This window comes from Fukomys damarensis, unplaced genomic scaffold, assembly GCF_012274545.1.
Source record: "Fukomys damarensis isolate Sample0158 unplaced genomic scaffold, DMR_v1.0_HiC HiC_scaffold_27, whole genome shotgun sequence".
Lineage (NCBI taxonomy): Eukaryota > Metazoa > Chordata > Mammalia > Rodentia > Bathyergidae > Fukomys > Fukomys damarensis.
Window position 1 is genome coordinate 16,846,719 of NW_022900939.1, and position 23,472 is coordinate 16,870,190.

At 39.1% G+C, this 23,472-nt stretch overlaps 1 protein-coding gene across 1 annotated transcript in view; it reads left to right on the forward strand.

The window, feature by feature from the left end:
- Positions 1-18,185, forward strand: part of Cstf3 (cleavage stimulation factor subunit 3) — a 74,875-nt gene extending 56,690 nt beyond the window's left edge. The window contains exons 10-21 of the mRNA XM_010612642.3: positions 445-607; positions 2,771-2,880; positions 3,352-3,468; positions 3,948-4,022; positions 7,789-7,932; positions 8,804-8,906; positions 10,920-10,989; positions 12,594-12,789; positions 15,131-15,284; positions 16,309-16,403; positions 16,800-16,860; positions 17,525-18,185. Of these exons, the coding sequence (XP_010610944.1) occupies positions 445-607; positions 2,771-2,880; positions 3,352-3,468; positions 3,948-4,022; positions 7,789-7,932; positions 8,804-8,906; positions 10,920-10,989; positions 12,594-12,789; positions 15,131-15,284; positions 16,309-16,403; positions 16,800-16,860; positions 17,525-17,727 (1,491 nt within the window). The 3' untranslated portion in view covers positions 17,728-18,185. The remainder of the gene's footprint in view (positions 1-444; positions 608-2,770; positions 2,881-3,351; positions 3,469-3,947; positions 4,023-7,788; positions 7,933-8,803; positions 8,907-10,919; positions 10,990-12,593; positions 12,790-15,130; positions 15,285-16,308; positions 16,404-16,799; positions 16,861-17,524) is intronic.
- The last annotated feature ends 5,287 nt before the right edge of the window (positions 18,186-23,472 follow it).

A 23,472-nucleotide genomic window follows, 5' to 3' on the forward strand; every position in this document is an offset into this window, starting at 1 on the left:
AAGTATGGTCATAAAATAAAGTATCTCCCAGGGACATATTGTGTATACCTTTTCCATTCGTTGACATTCTTAGAAGTTAAAAAAAAATAGCCTATTAGTACAAACTATTGAAATTTGAAAGGAGTTTCCCCAAAGATAGCAGTAATAATGCCATGAGGTCTTTCATCCTGCTGATCTGTCAATTTGAACCTCTTGGAGAATGACCCTCCTAGACCACGTGCATAAAAGCCCTGTTCATGTTCTGTTCACCCACACTTGAGAACCTTTTCTTGGGTACGTAATACTATGTTATTTTTTAAAAACCTCTCTTTACTTTTTAGATAATATTAAAGTGGTATTTGGAAAAAAATAGGCATATTGAACAAATTTCCAACTAATCAACTCCATTTCATGCATCCAAGTTGCTCCAGGTTTATCAAAGAATTCTAAATGCTCTTTATTTAGGAATATGAGACAGTAATGAAAGGTTTGGACCGCAATGCCCCTTCAGTGCCTCCTCAGAATACTCCTCAAGAAGCTCAGCAAGTAGATATGTGGAAGAAATATATACAGTGGGAAAAGAGTAACCCTCTTCGTACAGAGGATCAGACCCTTATAACAAAAAGAGGTAATAAGATTAACCCTCTTAGGATTCCAATCACACGTCTGTTAGGCCACTTAGATAGCCCATATAAGATAGGATCTTTTTAAAATCACTAATCTGTTTCCTCTCATGCTCTTCAGATTCAATAATGTTTATAGTTTCATCTCCATGTCAACCTTTATTATATCCAATCTGCTCTGAAGCCCACCCATTTTTATTTTATCTATTATACTTTTTAGTGATATACATTTCCATTTTAGAATCTTATCTATTTTTATAGTTCCTTCTTTAGCTTTTCTGCTTCTCTGTTGAGATTCCATGTGTTATCCTCTTTTTGTTTAGATACTTAGACATATTTACAACAGGATTTATAAAGTTCTCATCTGCGAGCGCAGCATCTAGGCCACTGGCTATCATGGAATGTGTTTCCTTTCACTACCTTTTCTCTTGACTACAGGTCACATTTTCCTATTTGGTCACTTGTCTAGGCATTTAAATTTTTTCTTTTGTACATTATATAAATAATCCATTATAAAGATTTTACAGACTGTTATCTTCTTCTGGAGAATCCTGAGTTATACTCAGAAGGAAGTTAGATTGCTGAGAGATCACTTGGACTTTGTGGAGGTGTGATTCTATACTATGAAGTTAGGTCTGTTTTATCCTTACTCTCAAGGTAAATCCCTTAGTTCTGGGACACAGTCTACTTCTAAAACATAATGCAAAGTTCACTAAGGTGTTTATCCAGACCATCTGGATAGGATTTAGATTCCAAACTTGATATTCCCTATGATAGGTGGCTGCTGAGATAACTGTTCAACTCTCAGCCCCCTGGTTTTCCTTGCTGATGAGCTCTTGGTATTTCTTTCCTGTGTGTGTACATTTCAGGAATCAACTAAGGATTGAAGACATTTATCCCCAGATTTTCAGAGTCTGGCTCTTACCATGTGGGTATTTGTCCCCTAAGTCTCCAGATGCTCTCATAGTCCAAAATTCTATGTTACTGTTTTGTTTTGTTTGCGGGTTTGGTTTTTTGGTGTTTTTTTGTTTTTTGTTTTTTGTTTTTTGTTTTTTTTTTTGGTACCAGGGATCAACTTGGGTCCTTGCACTTGCGAGGCAGGCACGGGAACCACTGAGCTAAATCTCCGGCCCACAGACTTCTATATTACTTAAAGCCAGTAATATTGCAGAATTTGACCTGAGTTCTAGCTATCCATGAGCTTCAGACATGGATATGGCCTTCAGGGAAAAACCATACAAAATACAGATCTCACCCAGTGTAGTTCCCTTTTTCCTACGGATCTGCTCTGATTCTTTTCTTTCTGGTCATACTCTAGTAATTGTTGATTTTTGTTTTTTGTTTTTTTTTCAGTTTTCGTGTATGTGTGTGTGAATTAAACCCAGGATCTTGTGCATGCTAAGCACACACACTACTGCAGAGCTATACCCTCAGCCTCAGTGTATTATTTTTATTTTCAGCAGAATGAGTCTGAAATAAATGATTCTGCTGCTGCTCGATTGGAGTTTGGAACTTAATTATTTCTTTGGTCTTTGCCTTGCTCAGTCACCTGTAGTCCTTTGCAAATGATATTTCCTTTGCCTACACTGTTTCCTGCCTCTCCTTCCTCTGCTCCATTTGTTTCTTCTATCCCTTCTTCAGGTTTTGCTTTAAATGTCAGTTCCTCAGTAAAGCCTTTCTTCCATAATCTATGTTAAGTCACATTGCTGTAAGTTTCAGGAGTACATCATACTTTCTCATCTTATCACTCCTTACATTTGCTTTCTTAATATCTATCCTTTACATACACTGCAGACTTCTTGAATATGGGAAATCTTATTCACTTCTACAATCTCATACCTTTCACACTCTAGTATATAGTTGATGCTTAATAAATATTAACTTTTTGAGGTGGGGGTCCAAGAATCGAACTCAGGACTTTGTGTTTGTGAGGCAGGTGCAGTGCTACTGAGCTAAATCCCCAGCCCCAACATTAACTTTTAAGTAATGATCGACAGATGTGGCTTGGGTAGATGATGGTACCAGAAATTACTAAAGCTTTTTATTTCTAATTATGTTTCATTACTAAGGGTCCTATTTGAGCCTAGTAATTTAGTTGTGGTGCTTATATTGATAGTTTTACTAATGTTTGTTTTAATTGAGCATTGTTTCTATATGTTTTCCTTTAGTTATGTTTGCTTACGAACAGTGCCTGCTTGTGCTGGGTCATCACCCTGATATTTGGTATGAAGCTGCCCAGTATCTTGAGCAGTCAAGTAAACTGCTTGCGGAGAAGGGAGTGAGTATTTATTTCTTCCCCAGTCCTCTTTGGTCTTTATGTGATTTTTTTATAGCAATGATTTTGCTGAAAAATGTAATACTAAATTTTGGTAATAAAGTGTTGAAAATATAAAAAATATGTCAATGTGAATTTTACTAAAAAGTTCATGATTAAACTTTCTTAGTCAGAATTTAAAGATATTAGCTGTTTTTTAATGCAGTAAAGTGATGAATCATTTAAAATACTTGCATGGTTCTTGCATAAGTAAAAATAATGTAGGTTGTAGGTATATCTCAGTGGTAGAGGCCCTGGTAACCCTTGTTATACTCGCTCCAAAGAATGGAAGAAATCTTTAGAATGTTTTTAGAATCCAGAAATGTGTGCGTGTTTCTTAGATACATATAAATAATCTAGATGTAGTGTTGTTAATTTTATCCTCTTTCAACTGTATTAAGATTATTGAGGATGAGGTTTCTTTTCTTCTCCTAGGACATGAATAATGCCAAATTATTTAGTGATGAAGCTGCTAATATATATGAAAGAGCCATAAGCACTTTATTGAAGAAGAATATGCTTCTTTATTTTGCATATGCAGATTATGAAGAGGTGAGGATATTCAGAACTTTCTTTTTCACCTTTATTTTTGTTTTCTTTCTTTTCCATACTGCATATTGAAGCCACAGCCATCACAGTGAATTATATCTATATTCCCATCCCTTTTTAATTTTTATTTTGAGACAGGGTCTCACTAAGTTTTTCAAGCTAGGCTTGAATTTGTGACCCTTCTGCCTCAGCCTTTCTGAGTGCTGGGATTACAGATGTACACCATCATGCCTAGCTAGAACTTTCTTACAATTTGATTTTTTTGCAACAAGACATTTTTTTCCTAATTGCTTTTTTGCCAGATATAGTACTGTTTTTGGTAGCCAGAGATAATGCAAAGTAACAGTGTTAGTCCTCAACTCATATATATGCTCACTGTAGGTTTCATCGTTGTGTGTATGTTTTTAGGAGGGTTCCTAAAGCTTGTATTCTGCTTGTTTTTGAGTATGTATTTATATTTGCCTCTTCTGTACCACGTTTAGAGTCGCATGAAGTATGAGAAGGTTCACAGTATATATAACAGACTTCTGGCAATTGAGGACATCGACCCCACCTTGGTGAGTCACTTACAAATCTCTTTCTCACCACTGCAGTCTGATTTAGCAACAATTAATTTACATTTTGTGAAATTCATTGTTGTCTGTTATCTTGACAAATAACCTTGAGCATGGGACTACCGTCAAAATCAAAACAATCTGTCACCCCTGCAAAATTCTCATATATGTATGTATGTGTACCCTTGGCAGGCAACCTTCTGCCCTAATCCATGACAGTAATTGATCTAAATTCTGTTGAGCTTCTTGCGGGGAGGAGTGGTATTAATGGGAACTGAACCAGGGCCTTTGCACTGAGTCATATCCCCAAGTTTATTTTTATTTTTTGACACAGGGACTTGCAAAGTTGCTACATTGCCCAGGTTGGGGTTGAACTTGGGATCTTCCTGTCTCAGCCTCTCAGAGTGCTGAGATTATAAACATGCACTACCAACCTGGCTAAAAAGTCCTTTCCTTGTTGAACTCGTAGTTCATCCATCCATCATATTTGGACAGCATGGCTTGACGTCATCAAAATTGGGCAAACCAGGGCCTTGCTAACAATGTTTAAACATTGTATATTCCTTAGGAGTTGGACACTTTGCAGGTGCTAGGTATAAAATGACCCAGAATTTATCAGTCATCTTCCATTTAAGGTCTTTGGAAAATAGAATAGTGTAAGGTCAACACCCAAAAATCAATAGCCTTCTTATACACAAATAACAGACTCACTGAGAGTGAAATTAGGGAAATAATTCCTTTCACAATAGCATCCAAAAAATGAAGCATCTAGGAATCAATCTAACAAAAGAAGCAAAAGACCTTTACACTGAAGACTACAGCACTCTGAAAAAAGAGATCGAAGAGGATATAAGAAAATGGAAAGATATCCCCTGCTCCTGGGTAGGAACAATCAACATAGTGAAAATGGCCATACTACCAAAGCTGCTATACAGATTCAATGTAATGCCAATTGAAATTCCAACACTATATTTCACAGAACTAGAAAAAAGAATCCAAAAATTCATTTGCAACCAGAAGAGACCTAGAATAGCAAAAGCCATACTAGGCAACAGAGACATGGCAGCGGGTATAACAATTCCCAATTTGAAACTATACTACAAAGCCACTGTGATAAAAACAGCATGGTACTGGCAAAGAAACAGACCTGAGGATCAGTGGAACAGATTGGAAGACACAAAAACTACTCCAGATGTACTCAGCTACCTCATCTTTGACAAAGGATCTGACCATCCACACTGGAGGAAAGATAGCCTCTTTAATAAATGGTGTTGGAATAACTGGATCTCAACCTGCCAAAGATTAAAACTAGACCCTTATCTTTCATTATGCACTAAATTAAAATCCAAGGGGATTAAAGATCTAAATATTAAAACAAAGACACTAAACTTGCTGGAAAAAAGTTAGGCAGAACTCTTGAAGACATTGGCATAGGAAAAGACTTTATGAACAAATCCTCAGCACGGGAACTAGCAGAAAGAATCAACATTTGGGATCTCATTTTTTTAAAAAGCTTCTGCACTGCAGAAGAAACCATCAACAAAACTAAGAGACAACCTACAATGTGGGAAAGAATTTTTACCAGCTGCTTCTCAGACAAAGGACTATTATCTAGAATATATAAAGAACTCAAAACAGTCAGCCCCCCCAAATATAAGGACCCGATTCAAAAATGGGCATCTGAAATGAACAGACATTTCTCAGACAAAGAAGTAAAAGCAGCAAGTAAATATATGAAAAAATGCTCCACATCACTGGTCATTGGAGAGATGCAGATGAAAACAACACTGAGATTCCACCTCACCCCGCAAAGAATGGCTGCTATCAAGAAATCACACAATAACAAATGTTGGCGGGGTTGTGGGGAGAAACGAACCCTTCTCCATTGTTGATGGGAGTGCGGACTGGTGCAACCACTATGGAAATCAGTATGGAGATACCTCAAAGAGCTGGGACTAGAGGTTCCATTTGACCCAGCCATCCCTCTGCTGGGTATCTTTCCAAAAGAATGAAAAGAATCATATCACAGTGATATATGTATACCTGTGTTTATAGCAGCACAGTTTGTAATAGCTAAAACTTGGAAACAGTCCATTTGCCCATCCGTTGGAAACTGGATAAAGAAGATGTGGTTTTTCTATAAAATGGAATACTACTCAGCCATAAAGAATGAGAAATTGGAATCATTCATAGGAAAATGGATATATATTGAGGATATAGTCCTCCATGAAATAAATAAGTGACACATGTGTAGATACCGAATAGTTTCTCTGGTGTGAAAAACTATAATAGTACATAAGATCCTAATGAGATAATTGACAATGTGAAATAGGAAGAAAGGGGCTAAAGGTGTAGGGGAAGTGGGAAGGGTAGGGGAAAGGTAACAAGGGATAAGAAAAAAATATGAGAAAATGAAAATAAAATGTTTGTAAATGGGGAGGGGAGGAGGGGGTGAAGGGAGGGCAGGGACAAGGGGAAAAAATGAGAACCAAGACCTGTCATGTAAAGGTACACGATCCCAATGTTTAATGTAACTGTACTGTATACCTAAAATGTACCAATAAACTCAGTGAGGGGGAAAAAAAAAGAAAAGAAAATGGAATGGTGGACCTTTTAAATTAAGAAAATGTGAAATTCAAAACAAAGGAAAAGAAAGAGGAGGCTGAGGTTTTAGCCTAGTGGTGCTGCCACCTATCTCACAAAAGAAAAAAAAGAAAGAAAGAAAGAAGAGAGAGAGAGAAAGAAAATGTGAAATTAAACATAAATTGTAGGGCCAGGGATTTAGCTCAGTGGTTCCACTGCCTTCCTTGCAAGCACAAGGACCCAAGTTCAATCCCCAATACAAAAAGAACACCCATGAATTGAAAAACATGCTTATATTAGGTCAGACATTAAGGTTTTGGTTTGTATTTTTGTGGTACCAGAGATTGAACTCAGGACCAACTTGTGCCTCTAAGGGAGGCGCAGTGCCACCGAGTTAGATCCCTGGCAAACATTAAGTTTTATAAGTAATTGGAATTCATTAATGGGGTATTTTCTACTACTTTAACATTTTTTCCCTCTTAAAAATTTATGTTTTTGCAGTGCTAGTGATTGAACCAAGGCACTTGAGCATGCTAGGCATTTGCTCTACCAGTGAGTCCCACCCGCAGCTCCTATTTTTATTTGTTTATCTTTTAGTGGTGTTGGGGATCAAATTCCCCCTTAAAATTTAATTTGTACAGCATAGAATTAGTGGTGATGATTGCACAACCTTGTGATTATATTAAATAGTGCTGAAATGTACCCTGTAAAAGGTGAATTTTGTGACATGTAAATTATGTCTTACAAAAAAGTGCATATGTGGTGGTGCCCACATGTTATCCCAGCTACTTTTGGGAACGAGGCAGTGAGGCAGGCAGATCTTGAGTTTAAGGCCAGCCTGGACCACTTGAGCAAGATCCTGTCTCAAAATAAAAATTAAAAAGAACTAGGGATGTAGCTCCAGGGGAGAGCACTGGCCTAGCATGTATGACAGCCCCTGGGTCAATCTCCGTTCCACAGAAACAAATTAATCAGAATGCATCCCTAGTACATGTCAGAGAAAAATTAACCATGCATTTAAGTTATCAATAATTCTCCTTTCTAATTTCTAGGATAGTCAAGATTGCGCTCTTTTTCAGAGAACATATTAGTATAGAAAGTAGGTGAGCTGGTACTGGGTGCTATAAGGATCACATTCTGTCTAATTTGTAAAATGCAACTTTGGTAATTTTTATTTTTTGCATAGGTTTATATCCAGTATATGAAATTTGCAAGGAGAGCAGAAGGTATCAAATCAGGAAGAATGATATTTAAAAAAGCAAGGGAAGATACCAGGACCCGCCACCATGTCTATGTTACTGCAGCACTCATGGAGTATTACTGTAGTAAGGTAAATATTGAAATATATACGTAAAGATAAAGTAATTTCCTTCACTTGAGGCCATTAATCAATAGGAAATAAAACAGTCCTAGGTTCTGTCATTAAGTTTTTGGGGTTTTTTGTTTTTGTTTTTGAGAATGGTCTCACTATGTAGTTCAGGCTGGCCTTGAACTCACTGTGTAGCCCAGGGTAGCCTGAAACTTGCAGTGATCCTCCTGCCTCACCGTCCTGAGTGCTGGGATTACTGACCCTACCCAGCTCCGTCATTATTTTAATTGCTCCATTTTGTAAAGGAAGTGTAAGTGTATCTGTGTAAAATTGTGTGGTGTATTACCCAAATACCCAGGTATCTTCTAATTTGCAATCACATATTTCCTTTCTTTCTTTCTTTCTTTCTTTCTTTCTTTTTTTTTTTTTTTCTTCAGTACTAGAGATTGAACCCTGGGCCCTCACACTGAGCTACAGCTCCAACTCTTTTATTTTTATTTTGAATTTTACTAAGTTGTCTAGGCTAGCCTTGAACTAGTGGGGGCTCAGGTGATCCTCAGTCTCCCAGAGTGCTGGGATTACAGATACGTGACACCCAGTCCTCTCTTTCTTTGAAAAGACAAAGTCTTGTTTTGTTGCCCAGGCTGGCCTGCAGCTCCTTGGTTCAGGGGATCCTCCTGTTTCAGTCTTCCAAGTCTTTGGAGGTTTTAGATTCATCTTGCTGAACCTAAATACTCTTGACTGCTTTTTAGTTCAATAATTTTTACTTAGCATAGTTTTAATTCTTTTGTTCCTTGTCATATTTAGGTATTATAGTTTTACTATTTTGGTAGAAATATTTTATTTGCCTGAATTTTCATGGAAATCATTACTTTGCCCTCTTTACTTCTAGGACAAATCTGTTGCCTTTAAGATTTTTGAGCTGGGACTAAAGAAATATGGAGACATTCCAGAATATGTCCTGGCCTATATTGACTATCTCTCTCATCTCAATGGTAGGTGATTCGGGGATCTCTAATGTTTACTTAGTAGTAATTGATCTGAAACTGCGTTGCTGTTTTTTCCCTTCTTGGGATGTGTTATAAATCAGACATCACACCAGAATTAGGCATTTGATAGGCCCCCAAGAATCATTTATGGCTTTCTAACTATCAGTTTATACTTACTGAATAATTATAGGTGCCTTTTAACACTGCAGAATGGTCAGTAAAGTGCTATCAGTAGTAGTCAGTGTTAGTAGACAGAGTCTTGTTTATGTGCTATATAAATGATTACAGAATTTGATATCACAACTATATCAATAATTTCAATATTTTGGAAAAATACTGCATTTTATATACCTAAATATTATAAAAGGATAAGTATGGTTTTGTATTTCATCTTAATGAGTCCACACTCTGGAAAAGACATAACTCAAAAACTTGAGACTGTAAGGCATTTACTTGATAAATTTTCTCGGATGGAATATACCTCACCAGTCATATATCATTTTGATTTTTAGAATAGTTACTTGTAGGTATATTTGTATTATTATTAACATTAGCATGTCTGGTGTTAACATTATGCTCTTAAATGTAGTGTCTTTTTTTATTCATTCCTTTAGTCTCTCATCTATCCATCTGTCAAACATTTATTCATTACCTTCTGCTCCTTGGAGTCCAGGCATACAAAGGTGACTAGGACTGCATCCTTGTCATCATGTTGTACTCTGATGTGTAAATGTAATTGCAGTATTGGTCATCACTGTACCAGAGTTCTGAGCGTAGGTGTGTCACCTTAAACTGCAGTGTTCTCATCTGCAGAATGGCCATAATAAGAATGCCTTTTATAGGATTATAAAGAGGATTCAATAAGTTTTTACATGTGTTTGACTTGCATGTGGAATGTGGTAAGCAATCCACAAATGTTAACTACTTAGTAGAATAATAGTGGACATGAAACATGGGTGAATACTGTAATAGAGGCCTAAAGGAAGTACTTTGGAACCTCAGAAGAAAGTATTGTTTAAATTTTATAGTAGTGCTGTGCTATATGGTAGCTACTAGATTATTAGGCATTGAGCAATTGAAATGTGGCTAGGCCAAAATGAGGTGTGGGGTAGTTGTAACATGCACACCAGGCTTCAGGACTTACCGTAGGGCCCAGGAGTAAAGCATGTTAAATTGGAAGTGAAGAATATATTGTTCTTGTGTGGCTCAATACATTTAATCTCTCCTGGGTTCATCCTGCATATGGACACAGAGTAAACTGAATAACTACTCTGAGGCAATAAAAACCAACCACTCTGCTGGATTTTTTTAAACAACTTTATTGAGCTATAATTTATATAGCCATAAATGTACCCATATTTAACATACAGTTCAAGGGTTGTTAGTATATTAGCTCCTGGATTTTGAAATTTTAAAGGGTCCTGTGAAGTTTAGCAAGAACTATCAATTTTTCCACTTTCAAACATAGAGGACCTCCTAAGACTTAAAATGTAATCCATTTCCAGCAGCCATTCTTTAATTCATTTACTGTTTGCATGATGAACTCCCAAACTAGATAGTATTGTACCTCTACAAGAGGATTACAAACAAAACTAAACACCGCCGCCTGCCTCACAAGCTCAAGGTCCCAAATTCAAAAAAATAAATAAACTAAACAGAGTAGTCTTGGTGCCTTAAAATTACGCAATTATATCTAAGTTTGGACTTGGCCATCCTTCACATTGTGTATTTTAAAAAAGCAAGTAGGGTATCCTTTAAGAACCTAAAGTTTCCTCATATATAAAAATCAGATGGGCCAGGGATCTATCTAGCTCATGGCGCTGCACCAGCCTCACAGGAGCAAGGTCCTGAGTTCTATCCCCAGTACTGCAAAAAAAATAATAAAAATTAGGTATGACAAGTTACCTTTCTGCATAAGGGTTTCTGTAAGGATTGAGTTGAGATTATAATTTGTGAAAATACATTATTGAATTGTAAAATTTATTTTCTTCTTTTAATATAATCTTTTAAATATCCTAGAGGACAATAACACCCGAGTTTTATTTGAACGAGTTTTAACATCTGGAAGCCTTCCTCCTGAGAAGTCTGGGTAAGCCACTATGAAAATGTGCTGGTCAGGCTCTGAGGGCAACTTTAATACCTGGATTGTGTTTGTGGGGTGAATGTTTGCTTGAGTATGAGATTCAGGAGAAGCTTCTCTCCTGAGGCTCAGTTTATCTCTCTGTAATATCTTCATCCTTGTTTAATGTTTTATTTTCTGTATAGTGATTAGAACTGTTTTGAAAGATGCCTTTATTATTTATTTATATCTGCAATACTGGGGATTGAAGCCACAGCCTTCACACAGAGCTACATTCCCCAGCCCACTGTTCAGTTTTTGAGACAGGGTCTCACTAAGTCACCCAGGCTGGAGTTGAACTTGTGTGCCGCCACCCCTAGCTTGTTATTAAATATGCTAATGTCTTTCTGGTTTAATATATATATCTAGAAATGGATATAAACATGTTAAAGAGGAGTTTTGAAATTTTTAACTCCCTTATTTGAAAACAAACTGTTCTTACATATTGAAAGTTTGTTTTATTATGGCCCTGATGTATAGTTTTAACTATCAGTTTTACAGAACAGAATAACAACATAGTTAGTGGCAGAGCAGAAATAGTAAGGCTTTGCAGCCTTGGGTTCAATTTTCAGTTCCCAGGTGCAGTGGTGTACCTCTGCAGTCCAGCTACTCGAGAGGCCAAGGCAGGAAGATCAGTGGTTCGAAGCCTGCCAGGGAAACTTAACAAGTCCCAGTCTCAAAAGGAATGGGAATGTAGTTCAGTAGTAGAGCACTTTTGGATTTTATCCCTAGTACAAAAAAATTTTTTTTGGTTCAGCACATTTACAATGGGCCTATTTCATAACCTTACCAATCCTCACTTTCTTACTGAGTCACAGTAATGTCTGGCAGTGTATAATTGTATCTTGTATCATCTATAATAGGCACTCAATGTATTTATCATAGAGGTGCTTAGTGACATTTAAGTAATATGAGAGTATTATTTTTGGCTGCTAGAGCAGGGCAAAGACACTAGTGATCCACATTACTGGGAAAAGAATAAAAAGCAATCGTAGTAGTAAATAATTGTGGAATATATTTTTATTCATACATTAGATGAAGAATGCATTCAGCATTATAACTCATGCCACTACACATAGAGAGTTTAAGGCCAGTCTAGGATACATAGCAAGACCCTGTCTCAAAAAAAGAAGGGGGGATTCATGCCACTAAACAAAACGATGAAGCCACTGTATTCAGGAACAATTAGATGACTGTCTAGGTTCCTTCTTCAACTCTTCCACTTAGAATTTGCCCTAAGGTAAGTATCTCTCGTTTTGACTCAAAGAATAGAAAAGTAGTATAAACAACTCAATAAAAGGCTTAGGTATTCAAGTATTTAGGTTGAAACGTTCTGTCTATAATTTACTTTTGAAGACTTATACAAGTTAAACTAATAGAGTTAAAAGCTACTTAAACCTGGATAATGGCATACAGATATTAATTATACTATTCTATTCTGTAATTTGTAAATCTTTATACTAAAAAGACTTTCAATTATTTAGACAGAAAATGGGAGAGGTTAAGTCTTGCTTTAAATGGACTTTCTGCCTGAAACCCAGAATAAATATTAATTACAGTATGTTTTCTTTCAGAGAAATCTGGGCCCGATTTTTAGCTTTTGAAAGTAATATTGGTGACCTAGCTAGTATACTCAAAGTGGAAAAAAGACGGTTTACAGCATTCAAAGAAGAGTATGAAGGCAAAGAAACAGCTTTACTGGTGGACAGATACAAGTTCATGGATTTATATCCTTGCTCTGCAAGTGAACTAAAAGCATTGGGTTATAAGGTATGTACTTTGGGTCAAGCTGTCTGTAGCATCTTTACTTTTCCTTGTTTTAGGGTTCATGGATAATCTTCATTCTAAAGTAAATTTTGAGCCAGGTGTGGTGGTGCACCCCTGGAATCCCAGCATTTGGGAGCCTGAGGCAGGAGGATCGCCGTGAATTCGAGATCAGCCTGGGCTACATAGTGAGTTCCAGGTCAGTCTCAACTACATAGTGAGACCCTGTCTCAAAAAAAAAAAGTAAAGTAAGATCCCAACAATGAATGTAACTGTACTGTATCCCTAAAATGTACCAATAAACTCAATTAAAGCTGAAAAAAAAAAAGTAAATTTTGAAACATAGTCTAGTTTTAGAAGAGATTTGCAAACGAACAAGAAAAATGTTTCAATTCCCAGTACAAAAAAAAAAAAGTGATTTTCCTTGGTTTATGAAGCACTGAGTATGAAAAATATCTGAACAAAATGAAAATTAAAATAAGATCTAGCATTTTCCTTCTCTCTGAAACTTAATGTTTTATGTCCACTTGGTGTATAGAGAAGAATTTTTTTTAAAAAAATCTGCATATCATCTTGGTTCTATTTTTTTCTAATAATTTTTTATCAAGTCGATAAACATATTTGGACAGCTCTTAAGCCAAATGTGGTTCACTGTTGTTGGAATGAGACTCTTCTACTGAGACTATTGAGTCATAAGAAGATAAATCTGGTCCCTGAATCTGTCTAGGCCAGGGGAAAAGTAATGTTTTCCAAACCCCACAGAAATAGCTCTTGCTGAGAAAACCACTGTTGAATTATTTCTTCATACTTCTGTCTCAGGTAAACAAAGGCCCTAACGGAACTGCAAAGGAAATGTATGCACACAAGAAACCCTGGTTGGTCCCTTTAAGCCAGCTGGCATTAGTATGTCCCTGACCATCATTCTTCTTTTCCTCGCTGCTCTCTTTTGGCCTGTGTCGCTATATTAAAGACTCTCAAGCTGGGTGTGGTGGCGCACACCTGTATTGCCATCACTCAGGAGGCTGAGGCAGGAGGATCACCATAAGTTTGAGGCCAGCCTGGACTACTTAGTCGGTTCAAGTCCAGCTGAACTACACAGCTGAGACCCCGTCTCAAAAGGCCAAAAATAAAAATAAACAAACAAATAAATAAGTACAAATGAAAAAATCCTTAGAGAACCTACTCGTAATTTAACTTCAGGCATTTTTTCCTTAATGGAAGCTCCAGTTCTATTTCAGTCCTAGATTCCTATTCTGAACCAAGGAATTTCTAATATTCAGGGAGTTATTGCTTAAAAATGAGCAGTGTCTACTTCTCAGTGAAAAGCCAAAGACATTTTAAGACTGTTTTGTGGAATTATTAGAAAAGGCTAAAGTTTTCCAAGATTAAAGTAGAAATTAAGGTTAATGAAAATAAAGGTTTTGCTATTTCCAAACAGAACTGCATCTCGAGTAGGTATTTTTCACCTTGTATTTACTCTTGTGCTTATTTGGGGCCGGCTTCCCTTTGTGGGGTGGGTGGGGTGGTGTGCACATGTGAGACAGATAAAAGCAACTCCCAGTGTGCCCGCTCAAGTACATCAGGCCCGTAACAGCGGACATCACCACCTATATTTGAGCAAAGTGGGAGAAGAGTGTGGGGAGACAAGGCCTGTGATCGCGGGGACCGGATCTGTCAGGCCTGACGGGACCCAGCTGATATTCTGAAAAGCACATTCTGGCCTGGGTCGAGGTTGGGCTCTTCAGTGCCCTGTATGAAATGGAGATGTTGCCATCCGCCCCATCAAAGAAGGGATACAGTAAATGGCTAAAACCGCCCAGCCAGCAGTGGCTACTTGGTGCACTCTATGTTCCTCTCCTCCCATAATAGTATCACTTCATTAGTAAACTCTTATTAACTAGTGTAGGTTCTCTTAACCTTAGCCCTCATGGAGCAGGGCCTCACTTAGTCCAGCTTCTTCACGTAAAGAAACTAACCCATGCCGTTCAATGCCAGTGGGAGGGAAGCACCCAAACAGCACCTAGAAATCTTAAGTTTTTCTCTGAATCAACCTACCTAGAGGGCAGGGCCCAGTGTTAGGATTTTTTCACCAGAGTTTGTATCTGTTCTACAAAGGTCCCACCTGCTAACGGTCCAGTGCTTCTTAGCTGGGGCTGGGATAAGATTATAACACCAGGTCTTCATCTTGAGCAAGACCATCACAGAAGGTCTCGCTCGTCCGTCTCCTTTTTCTTTCTGAGGTTTTAACCTAGTTATTCTCACTGTATCTTCAAGATTGTACAACTACACAGTTATACTCTCTAAGACCCTTTTTCAGGGTTCGTGTTCTTCTGTTCTGCATTTTCAGGATGTCTCCCGTGCTAAGCTAGCAGCTATAATTCCAGACCCAGTTGTAGCTCCTTCCATAGTGCCTGTTCTGAAAGATGAAGTGGATAGAAAACCAGAGTACCCTAAACCGGACACACAGCAGATGATTCCATTTCAGCCACGACATTTAGCACGTAAGCCATGACTTCAGATCAATACCGAAGTTTCGGTTTATTGATTTAAATCCAAGGTGGGGTGGGGCAATACAGCATTTCTATTTTAGGCTATTAGACTTAGGGTCACTATGACAAGTGACTTGGCAGTAATCTTTGAACCAGATGTGCTAAGAATTTCCTAAAAGACAAAACGAAACTCTCACTGGTCCATATTCCAGTCACCATTTTGGAGGTGACACTTGGACTGTTTTCAGAATTGCTGCTATGTGTAAATTATTATACTTGAACAGTTAGAAATTTATTTCAGAGATATTATTTAGTATTTTTATAAATGCTAATGGTTAGTAGCCCATTTAGATTCTTTTTGAACTGAGCTCTTCTGATTAAATGTGCTGTTAAATAATGGAGGTTTAGCAGGATTCTTAAACCAGGTGCAGTTTGAGCCCAGCTTGGGCACCTTTTGACTTAATAAGACCTGTCTCAAAAAATAAAAAAGGAGCCAGGCATGGTGGCACTCTCTGTAATCCCAGCTCTCAGGAGGCTGAGGCAGGAGGATCCCTGTGAGTTTGAGGCCAGCCTAGGCTAGATAGTGAGTTCATTGTCAGCCTAAACTAAATAGTGAGACCTTGTCTTGAAAGAAACAAAAAATTAAATTTGAATTTAAAAGGGGAGAAGCTGGGGGTGTAGCTCACTGTGAAGGCCCTGGGTTCAATCCCCAGTACTCAAACAACAAAACAAGATTCCTGAACAAATTGCATGTGCAGCTGAGAAACAGTCCTTGCCAAAAACTTCCTCCTCTAGTGCAGCTACTGGTTTGCCTTACACAAAGACTTGTCTGCTTTTCTGCTTCCCAGTGGCCATGGGCTTGAGATTGTTTCCATGTGATTCTCACCCATGTGAGCTGGTCAAGTAAATAAAGCATAGACGCATTAAAAATCCCCAGAATAAAGCAACAGAAACAAACTCATTATGTGCAAGTTACTTAACTTTAGCTTTTCCTGTACAGAAACTCCTCCCTCGACTCACACTTGTTTTCTCACAGCGCCAGGCTTGCACCCTGTCCCTGGTGGAGTGTTTCCAGTGCCTCCTGCAGCTGTCGTTTTGATGAAACTTCTCCCCCCGCCTATCTGTTTCCAGGTTTGTTACTATTTTCAGGATAGGTCCTGGCTCTGGGTGAGGGTTATAGTAATTGTGTGTTTTTTCTCTCGTGTAAGAAGACACATAAAAGTCCCGCCATTAGCTGGGTGTGGTGGTGCACGCCTGTAATCCCAGCACCTGGGAGGCGGAGGATTTCCACATGAGTTCAAGGCCCAGTCTGGACTACATAGTGAGTTCAAGGCCAGCCTGAGCTACCAAGACCCTGTCTCAAAAATTACTGCTATTTTAAGAACCAAGATACATCCTGTAAAGGTACAAGATCCCAATGATGAATGGAACTGTACTGTTTACCTAAAATGTACCAATAAACTTAATGAAAAAAATGACTGCTATTTTAATTTGTCAGATAATCGATTAAATTTTGTATCAAAATAGGGTCCTTTTGTACAAGTGGATGAACTAATGGAAATTTTCCGAAGATGCAAGATACCAAATAGTGAGTGATGAAAGCTCCACTTTGTGTGTGATTCATATCATTGTGTCCTACGCAGAAAAAATTATTATTCTTTTGCCAATAAAGTCTCCAAAACCAGCTGGTAACCTGCAGAAGCACAGTGAAACCCTGCAATGAGCCAAACCCTTTTCATCAGAGAAAGGCGGGCTCCTTCTGTAATTCCACAGAGTGAACTCACCTTTAGTCAGAGGCTTATCTTGAGTCAGGTGCAGTGGCGCATGCCTATAATCCCAGCACTCTGAGAAGCTGAGGATGGGCACTGAAAGTTCAAGCCCAACCTAGGCAGTTTAGTGACTTCTGAAACTGTCTCAAAAGAAAAATAAAAGGGCTGGGGGATGTAGCTCAGGGAAGGGTGAAGGCCCTACGTTAAATCCCCAGTGCCGCCATTTAAAAAAAAATGTGTTAAAGGCTTATCTTTTCAACGTATGTGAACAAGCACTATCCTATCCAGCTTATGAAAATAACTGTATTAGTTTTAACAGCAGCTATTATCTTTTAATTTAGTAGCAGTAAGGCTTCCTATCCCATGCTTTGCTAATGGAAGGCTATGAGACGAGTTATAAATCTCGAAAGCAGAACACACACATTCTTTCACAGGAGCGTGATTTTAAACATCTTCCCACGTCCTTTTTGTTCTTTTCCCCAGCTGTAGAGGAAGCCGTGAGGATCATCACTGGGGGTGCCCCAGAGCTGGCTGTGGAAGGCAATGGCCCCGTGGAGAGTAACGCGGTACTCGCCAAGGCTGTCAAAAGGCCCAACGAGGATTCCGACGAAGACGAAGAAAAGGGAGCCGTGGTGCCCCCGGTTCATGACATTTACAGAGCCCGGCAGCAGAAGCGAATCCGATGAGGCAGGCTCAGAAGCTGCCCCTCCAACAAAACTTACAGGATTCCCTTTTGCCGCTGAAGTCGTAAGTTTAAGAGACAATGCTTTGTTACAAGGTTCTTGGAAACAAAGTGGTATTGTCATTGGTGCCTCTAACATATGGTTCTTGAGAAAAAAAAACCTGTGTGAATTTTAGAATATGGAACAGACCTTCGCTGTAAGCAAGATTAGGTTTTCAAAAATGTGAGAACAGTTCAAAATGGCAGAACCACACTTCGTCCCTCTTCAAGGGTGTATTGTCTGTGCCGCTTGAAGATTTGTGAGTTTTCCACAGTTTTATTTTAAAAACTGGATGGCTTATTATTGTAAAGCATTTTATCACATTTTCTGAAAAACAGTTGTTCTCAGTTTGCTTATGTAGAGTCCTGCCTTGTTTGTTTTTATTTATGGCAGAATGTATGGAGCCTGTTTTGTAGTTTAAAATTTTAAAACAGTCCTTTAAAAAATAAAAGGATCTCAAAGACATCATGCTTCTGTCTTTCATTTAGATTTTATTTACCATAGTTACTTTATATAAATCAGCCAATACCATTTAAAATAAGCATCAACGATACAAGGAAAAGTCATCTTGTATTTACTGTATATACATTTATTCAAACGTCCTTTCCTGGTCTTTTTTAATGCAGATTTTTTTTCTTTTTTGGCTGTACACAAGTACTCTACCTCTGAGCTCTACACCCACACTCCATGAAAGACATTTTTAATAGGCAAATTATACATTGCACAAATCCTCAAACAGATGCATTTTCCCCAATAAAATCTGAGGCAGATTGAGATCGTCCATCTTTCATCTCTCAGAAATGCTGGCTGTGGTGGCGCACCCCTGTAATCCTACCATTTGGGAGTCTGAGGCAGAAGGATCACCCCAAGTTTGAGACCAGGCTGGACCACATAGCAAGACCTTGTCTCAAAAAGAAGCAACATAAAGAGGGCGTGGCAGGACATGCCAGTCATCCCAGTACTCTGGGAGGCTGAGGCATGAGGACCTGAACCAGCCTGGGCAACATAGCAAGATCCTATCTCAAAAACAAAATACACAAACAGAAGTAAAGAAAAACAATTCAGTTGTTTACAAAACTTTCTTCCCTGTCTGACCTTTCTGCTTTGCCCATGGTGGTGCACACCTGTAATCTCAGCACGTGGGAGGCTGGGATAGGAGGACTGCTATGAATCTCATGCCAGCTTGAATTACATAACAAGACCCTGTCTCAAAAACAAAAGGAAGTTCTGCTTTGAGCATCAAGACAGTGCTTTAAAAAAATGAAGGCAAGAGCCGGGCGTGGTGGCACACGCCTGTAATCCCAGCACTCAGGAGGCTGAGGCAGGAGGATCGCTGTGAGTTCAAGAGCAGCCTGGGCTACACAGTGAGTTCCAGGGCAATGTAAACTACATAGTCAGATTCTCTCTCAAAAACAAAGGCAACATGAGTAAGAGGAAAAACCTAGAGGAATGTTACTTCAATTTTAAGGTTACATTTTCTTTTTTGTTTGTTTGTTTTTTTATTTGAGAGAGGGTCTCACTATGTAGTTGAGACTGACCTGGAACTCACTATGTAGCTCAGGCTGGTCTCGAACTCACAGTGATCCTCCTGCCTCAGCCTCCTGAGTGCTGGGATTACAGGTGTGCGCCACCATGCCTGGCTTAAGGTTACTTTCTAAATCAGAAAATTTTAGGAGTTCTCAATGTTTAGTTCAGATAAAACAAATTTAGAAATGGTTAGGCAAGTGTGATGTAACAAAACCCCACAGGAACAAATAAAACTGTTTGGCCTAATGACACATTTCCTAGGACCCAGGCTACTTCTAAATGTATCAGTGAGCATCTGATAGGCTAATCTATGGCTTAGAGCTTAACTGTGATTAAACATTATGTCGTTCCATACCATGAAGTTGCTTTGAATACTATGAGTAAAGAGGCTGTTAAAATAATTATATAATACAAAACCCAATGTAAATACACAATTGCAAGTGTTATTGTTATGTAGGTTGTTTTTAGATGAGATTGTACTGTAAGTAGATTGTACCGTAAGTAGGGTTCATAACCCATTGTCCATCACCATTCACCATTTATCTGTTCATTCAAATACGTAACACAGGAGTTAGAGATGGGAAGACACAGCTGTCAGGAGGTCAGGAAAGGGAAGACCACAGATCCGTACAGAAGAGGTGACTAAAGGTTGGCTTGGAAGAGGACAGGGAGAAAACCTGCCTGGCTAAAGGGAGCCTGTCGCCGAAGCACCTGCCAGCGCAGGGTCACGCTCCTTTACTGTTGGTGAATTGACTCGTGGCCCTTTTCTATGTACAAAGTGTGCCAATATCCATTACCACATTCAGTCAACCGCGTCCACGGTTCCCATTTTACAGACGGAAGTTACAGGAGAATGACTAGGCCAGTGATGGTGAACCTTTCAGAGCTGTCAGTGATACAAGCAGCACATGTGCCATAGGTTCAGCGCCAATGGACTTGGCCAATAGCTACAGCTGGTAAGAAAACAACAAAGGAAAAGGACTGAAACCCAGATTTTCCTCTAAATCAAGACCTTGTGCACAGTCCTACTACATATTTCTGAATGTTAGAATTAGGCCCTTAAAGATTAATCTTTTTTTTTTTTTTAAATACTAGGGATTAAACCCACGACCATCACAAGGAGCTACATTCACAGCGCGCGTGCACACACACACACACACACACACACACCTTTCTAAATTTTGAGACAGGATCTTGCTAAACTGCTAAATTTCCCAGGGTGAGCTTGAAGTTGGAATCTCTCCACCTCAGCCTCGCAGAACGCTGGAATTACCGGTGTGCACCACCATATCTGGCCAGTTAGTCCTTTCATTTCCTAGGTGTCAGAAATGCTAATGCAGCGGCCAGGGATTTAGCTCAATGGTTCCACCCCCTGCTTCACAAGCACAAGGACCAAGTTCAATCCCCAGTACCAAAAAAAAAAGAAATGCTAAAGTAAAACAGAGATTGACCGCTAGTGTGTGTGTGTGTGTGTGTGTGTGTGTGTGTGCATCTTTGTAAGATCCCTGTTCTCTTAACAGCTTCATCTTTTCCTCTGTCATCTTACCTCAAAAAAAAAGAAAAATCAAAGTGTTATATAGAACACATCAAAAGGTCACTGGAAATCAAAGAGCAAACACATGTAGTTCCTTTGTAACACCAGGAAAGTGACTGCAGCAACTCCAAAAACCAGAACTGCTGAATCAGAATAGTTCACCAGTAATGATCTTTAAAGTCTCTTATTTCTGAGTTCTAACATTCAGTAATAGCAGGGATTGTGCACAAGGTCCTGATTCAGAGGATCTTTATATGCCTATTTAAGCTTTTTAATAACTTTGCTTCATAGAGAAAAAAATCCTTATACATCTACCTACTACATTTAATTAGCAAGACCTCGTATCAGTGCATTCAGACCTGTTGTATATTCATAGAGTTATATGGTTATACATAATCACATTTTGCAGCCTGCTTTAAGAGGAGTGAACTTTACAAATGTCTAGACGGAAAGCCAACGAAGCAGCAGTTACTGCTCTTAACTGCCCTTCATTTGTCCAAGCTGAGAGGCCCTGCACTCCCGACCAACCCCCAGGCACTCAGCCCTCTTACACCTGTGGTACAGTGCCACCCAAGCAGCCATCTCCGCAAAGACACCTGTCTCCACAAACCTGTTTGACAGGAAGTCAAGTCAAATCCCATCATTATGAAGTACAAGAACCAATTTAATTCAGAAGAAGGATTACTCCAAAGGATGTTTGTCTTGGAGGGAGAGCTGCACGGGAAAGTTTCAAGCACATCTTCATAACACTGCCTGAGTGACTAAATGAACTAAGTGGATTTTCCTGGCCCTTGTTGACAATGCTGTGAGACCAGAAAGAAAATTAGCTCATTTATCTTCATGGAGCAAGAATATCAATGAATGAATACTGAGGTTCTACATATTGTTCCCAAGAATCTTCATTCTTGGCCGTGCTGGCTGAGGAACTCCGGCAGTGGGCACAGAGGTGGACATGGGCTGAGGGTCCGTCCATGAGGAATAACAGCTTGTAAGAATTAATTCCGAAGAAGAGTTTAAGATTTAGGAAGAGTGCTTCGGGAGGTGGTGTTCGAGTGTTGTTACTCGTGTGCAGCTGGTGACGCTCCCACTCTTGGAGGGGAGCAAGAGCCCCTAGCGCTGAGGTATGGGCCAGCAGCGTGCTGTGCCTGGTGACCCGGCTTCTTGGCTCCAGAACCCAATGCGTTCACTAAAAGCACAGCAGCTACAGACACCTCCAGTTCAAAGCAAAGATCTAGAAGTGACCTTGAAGTGATTATAAAGCATGAATTTTTTTCTTTAAAAGTACTTTCACCCAAATTATGGCCTGTCTGCCAGTATACAGTGACCCCAGATTTGCCAAGGACCTATAGCTTATCTGCTCTAACTTTTTTGTTTTAACTTGCCATATCATTGGAGATTAGAAGTAATTTCATGGCTCATCTGCTTACACATGATCTTCCCCTGGACTCCTACAACCACATCCATGTCCTCTGTGTAATCCCTGGCACCATCAGCAATTCCAACATTAACCAAAGGAGAAAATATTTTGGTACTATTGAATCTGAAAGTTCTTTCATCCCTTTGACCTGTATTATTGTAATACCTATCCTCTAGAGGCCAAACCAACCAGCTCTTTTAGTCTTCCTTCAAAAACCAAAATCATCCAGATGTGCTGGTGCAGGCCTGTAATCCCAGTCCTTGGAAGGCTGAGGCATGAGAAACCACTCCAAGTTCAAGGCCAGCCTGGGCAACATTGTGAATTCAACACCAGCCTGGACTATGTATTAAGCCCCTGGTCAAAAAACAACAAACAACCAAAATCACCACAGTGAAATGTGGCCTCTTGCCCCTGGTTGCTCAGGAATAGCTTCTGGTCTTCCTGGGACCTTTTTGAAATCATTTCCAAGTTTCTTCTACTTTTTTATCCAAAAGTCTTTATATGCTGTTATAACGGAATGACTGTTTCCCGTGTGGAGAATCAAACTCCAAGACTTCACACATACTAGGCCAGCAGTCTGTGCTGCGCCACTGAGCTATACCCCAGTCCTGCTGAGAAAGAAACCAGGGAAAATCTGTCCTTGAGTCTAAATTCATTGACTTTCTGACCACGTCGTGCGGCGTACCCTTCTGACCGCAAGTAAAAAGCAGCGTCAGAGTCAGATCAGCAGCACACATTTGGAGATCACATCCCCGACAGCCATCCACTCAAGCTAGGTACCCTTGGACAGTCAGAGTATAAATGTCCCTTCGCCCTTTCACCCCAGCCCCGCCATCAGCATTAAAATAGGGATTAACACATTATTTTACCCTTCACAGTTCTGACAAGTGGAGATCATTCCAAAGATGCCATGGCTCTGCTTCTTCTATTGCTGGTCTAAAACATACACATATGTACACATTTTATTTATTTCTTTTAGCAGGTCACCTGTAAGACTCAAATGACTCACAGTCACGGGGCATGTCAGTAATTCCGGTCCCTGAAGTTCCTTGAAAATTACTATCCAAATACCAGGGACTATTCTAAGATTTCCTCATCTAGATTAGTGAGACTGAGTTATTTTACCTAAAAATACTTCAATCTAGTTTCAGAATTCAAATTCAAGAAACACATCTGTATATTATATTTTACTTTTTTTTTTTTTTTTGGTACTGGGAATCGAACTCAGGAC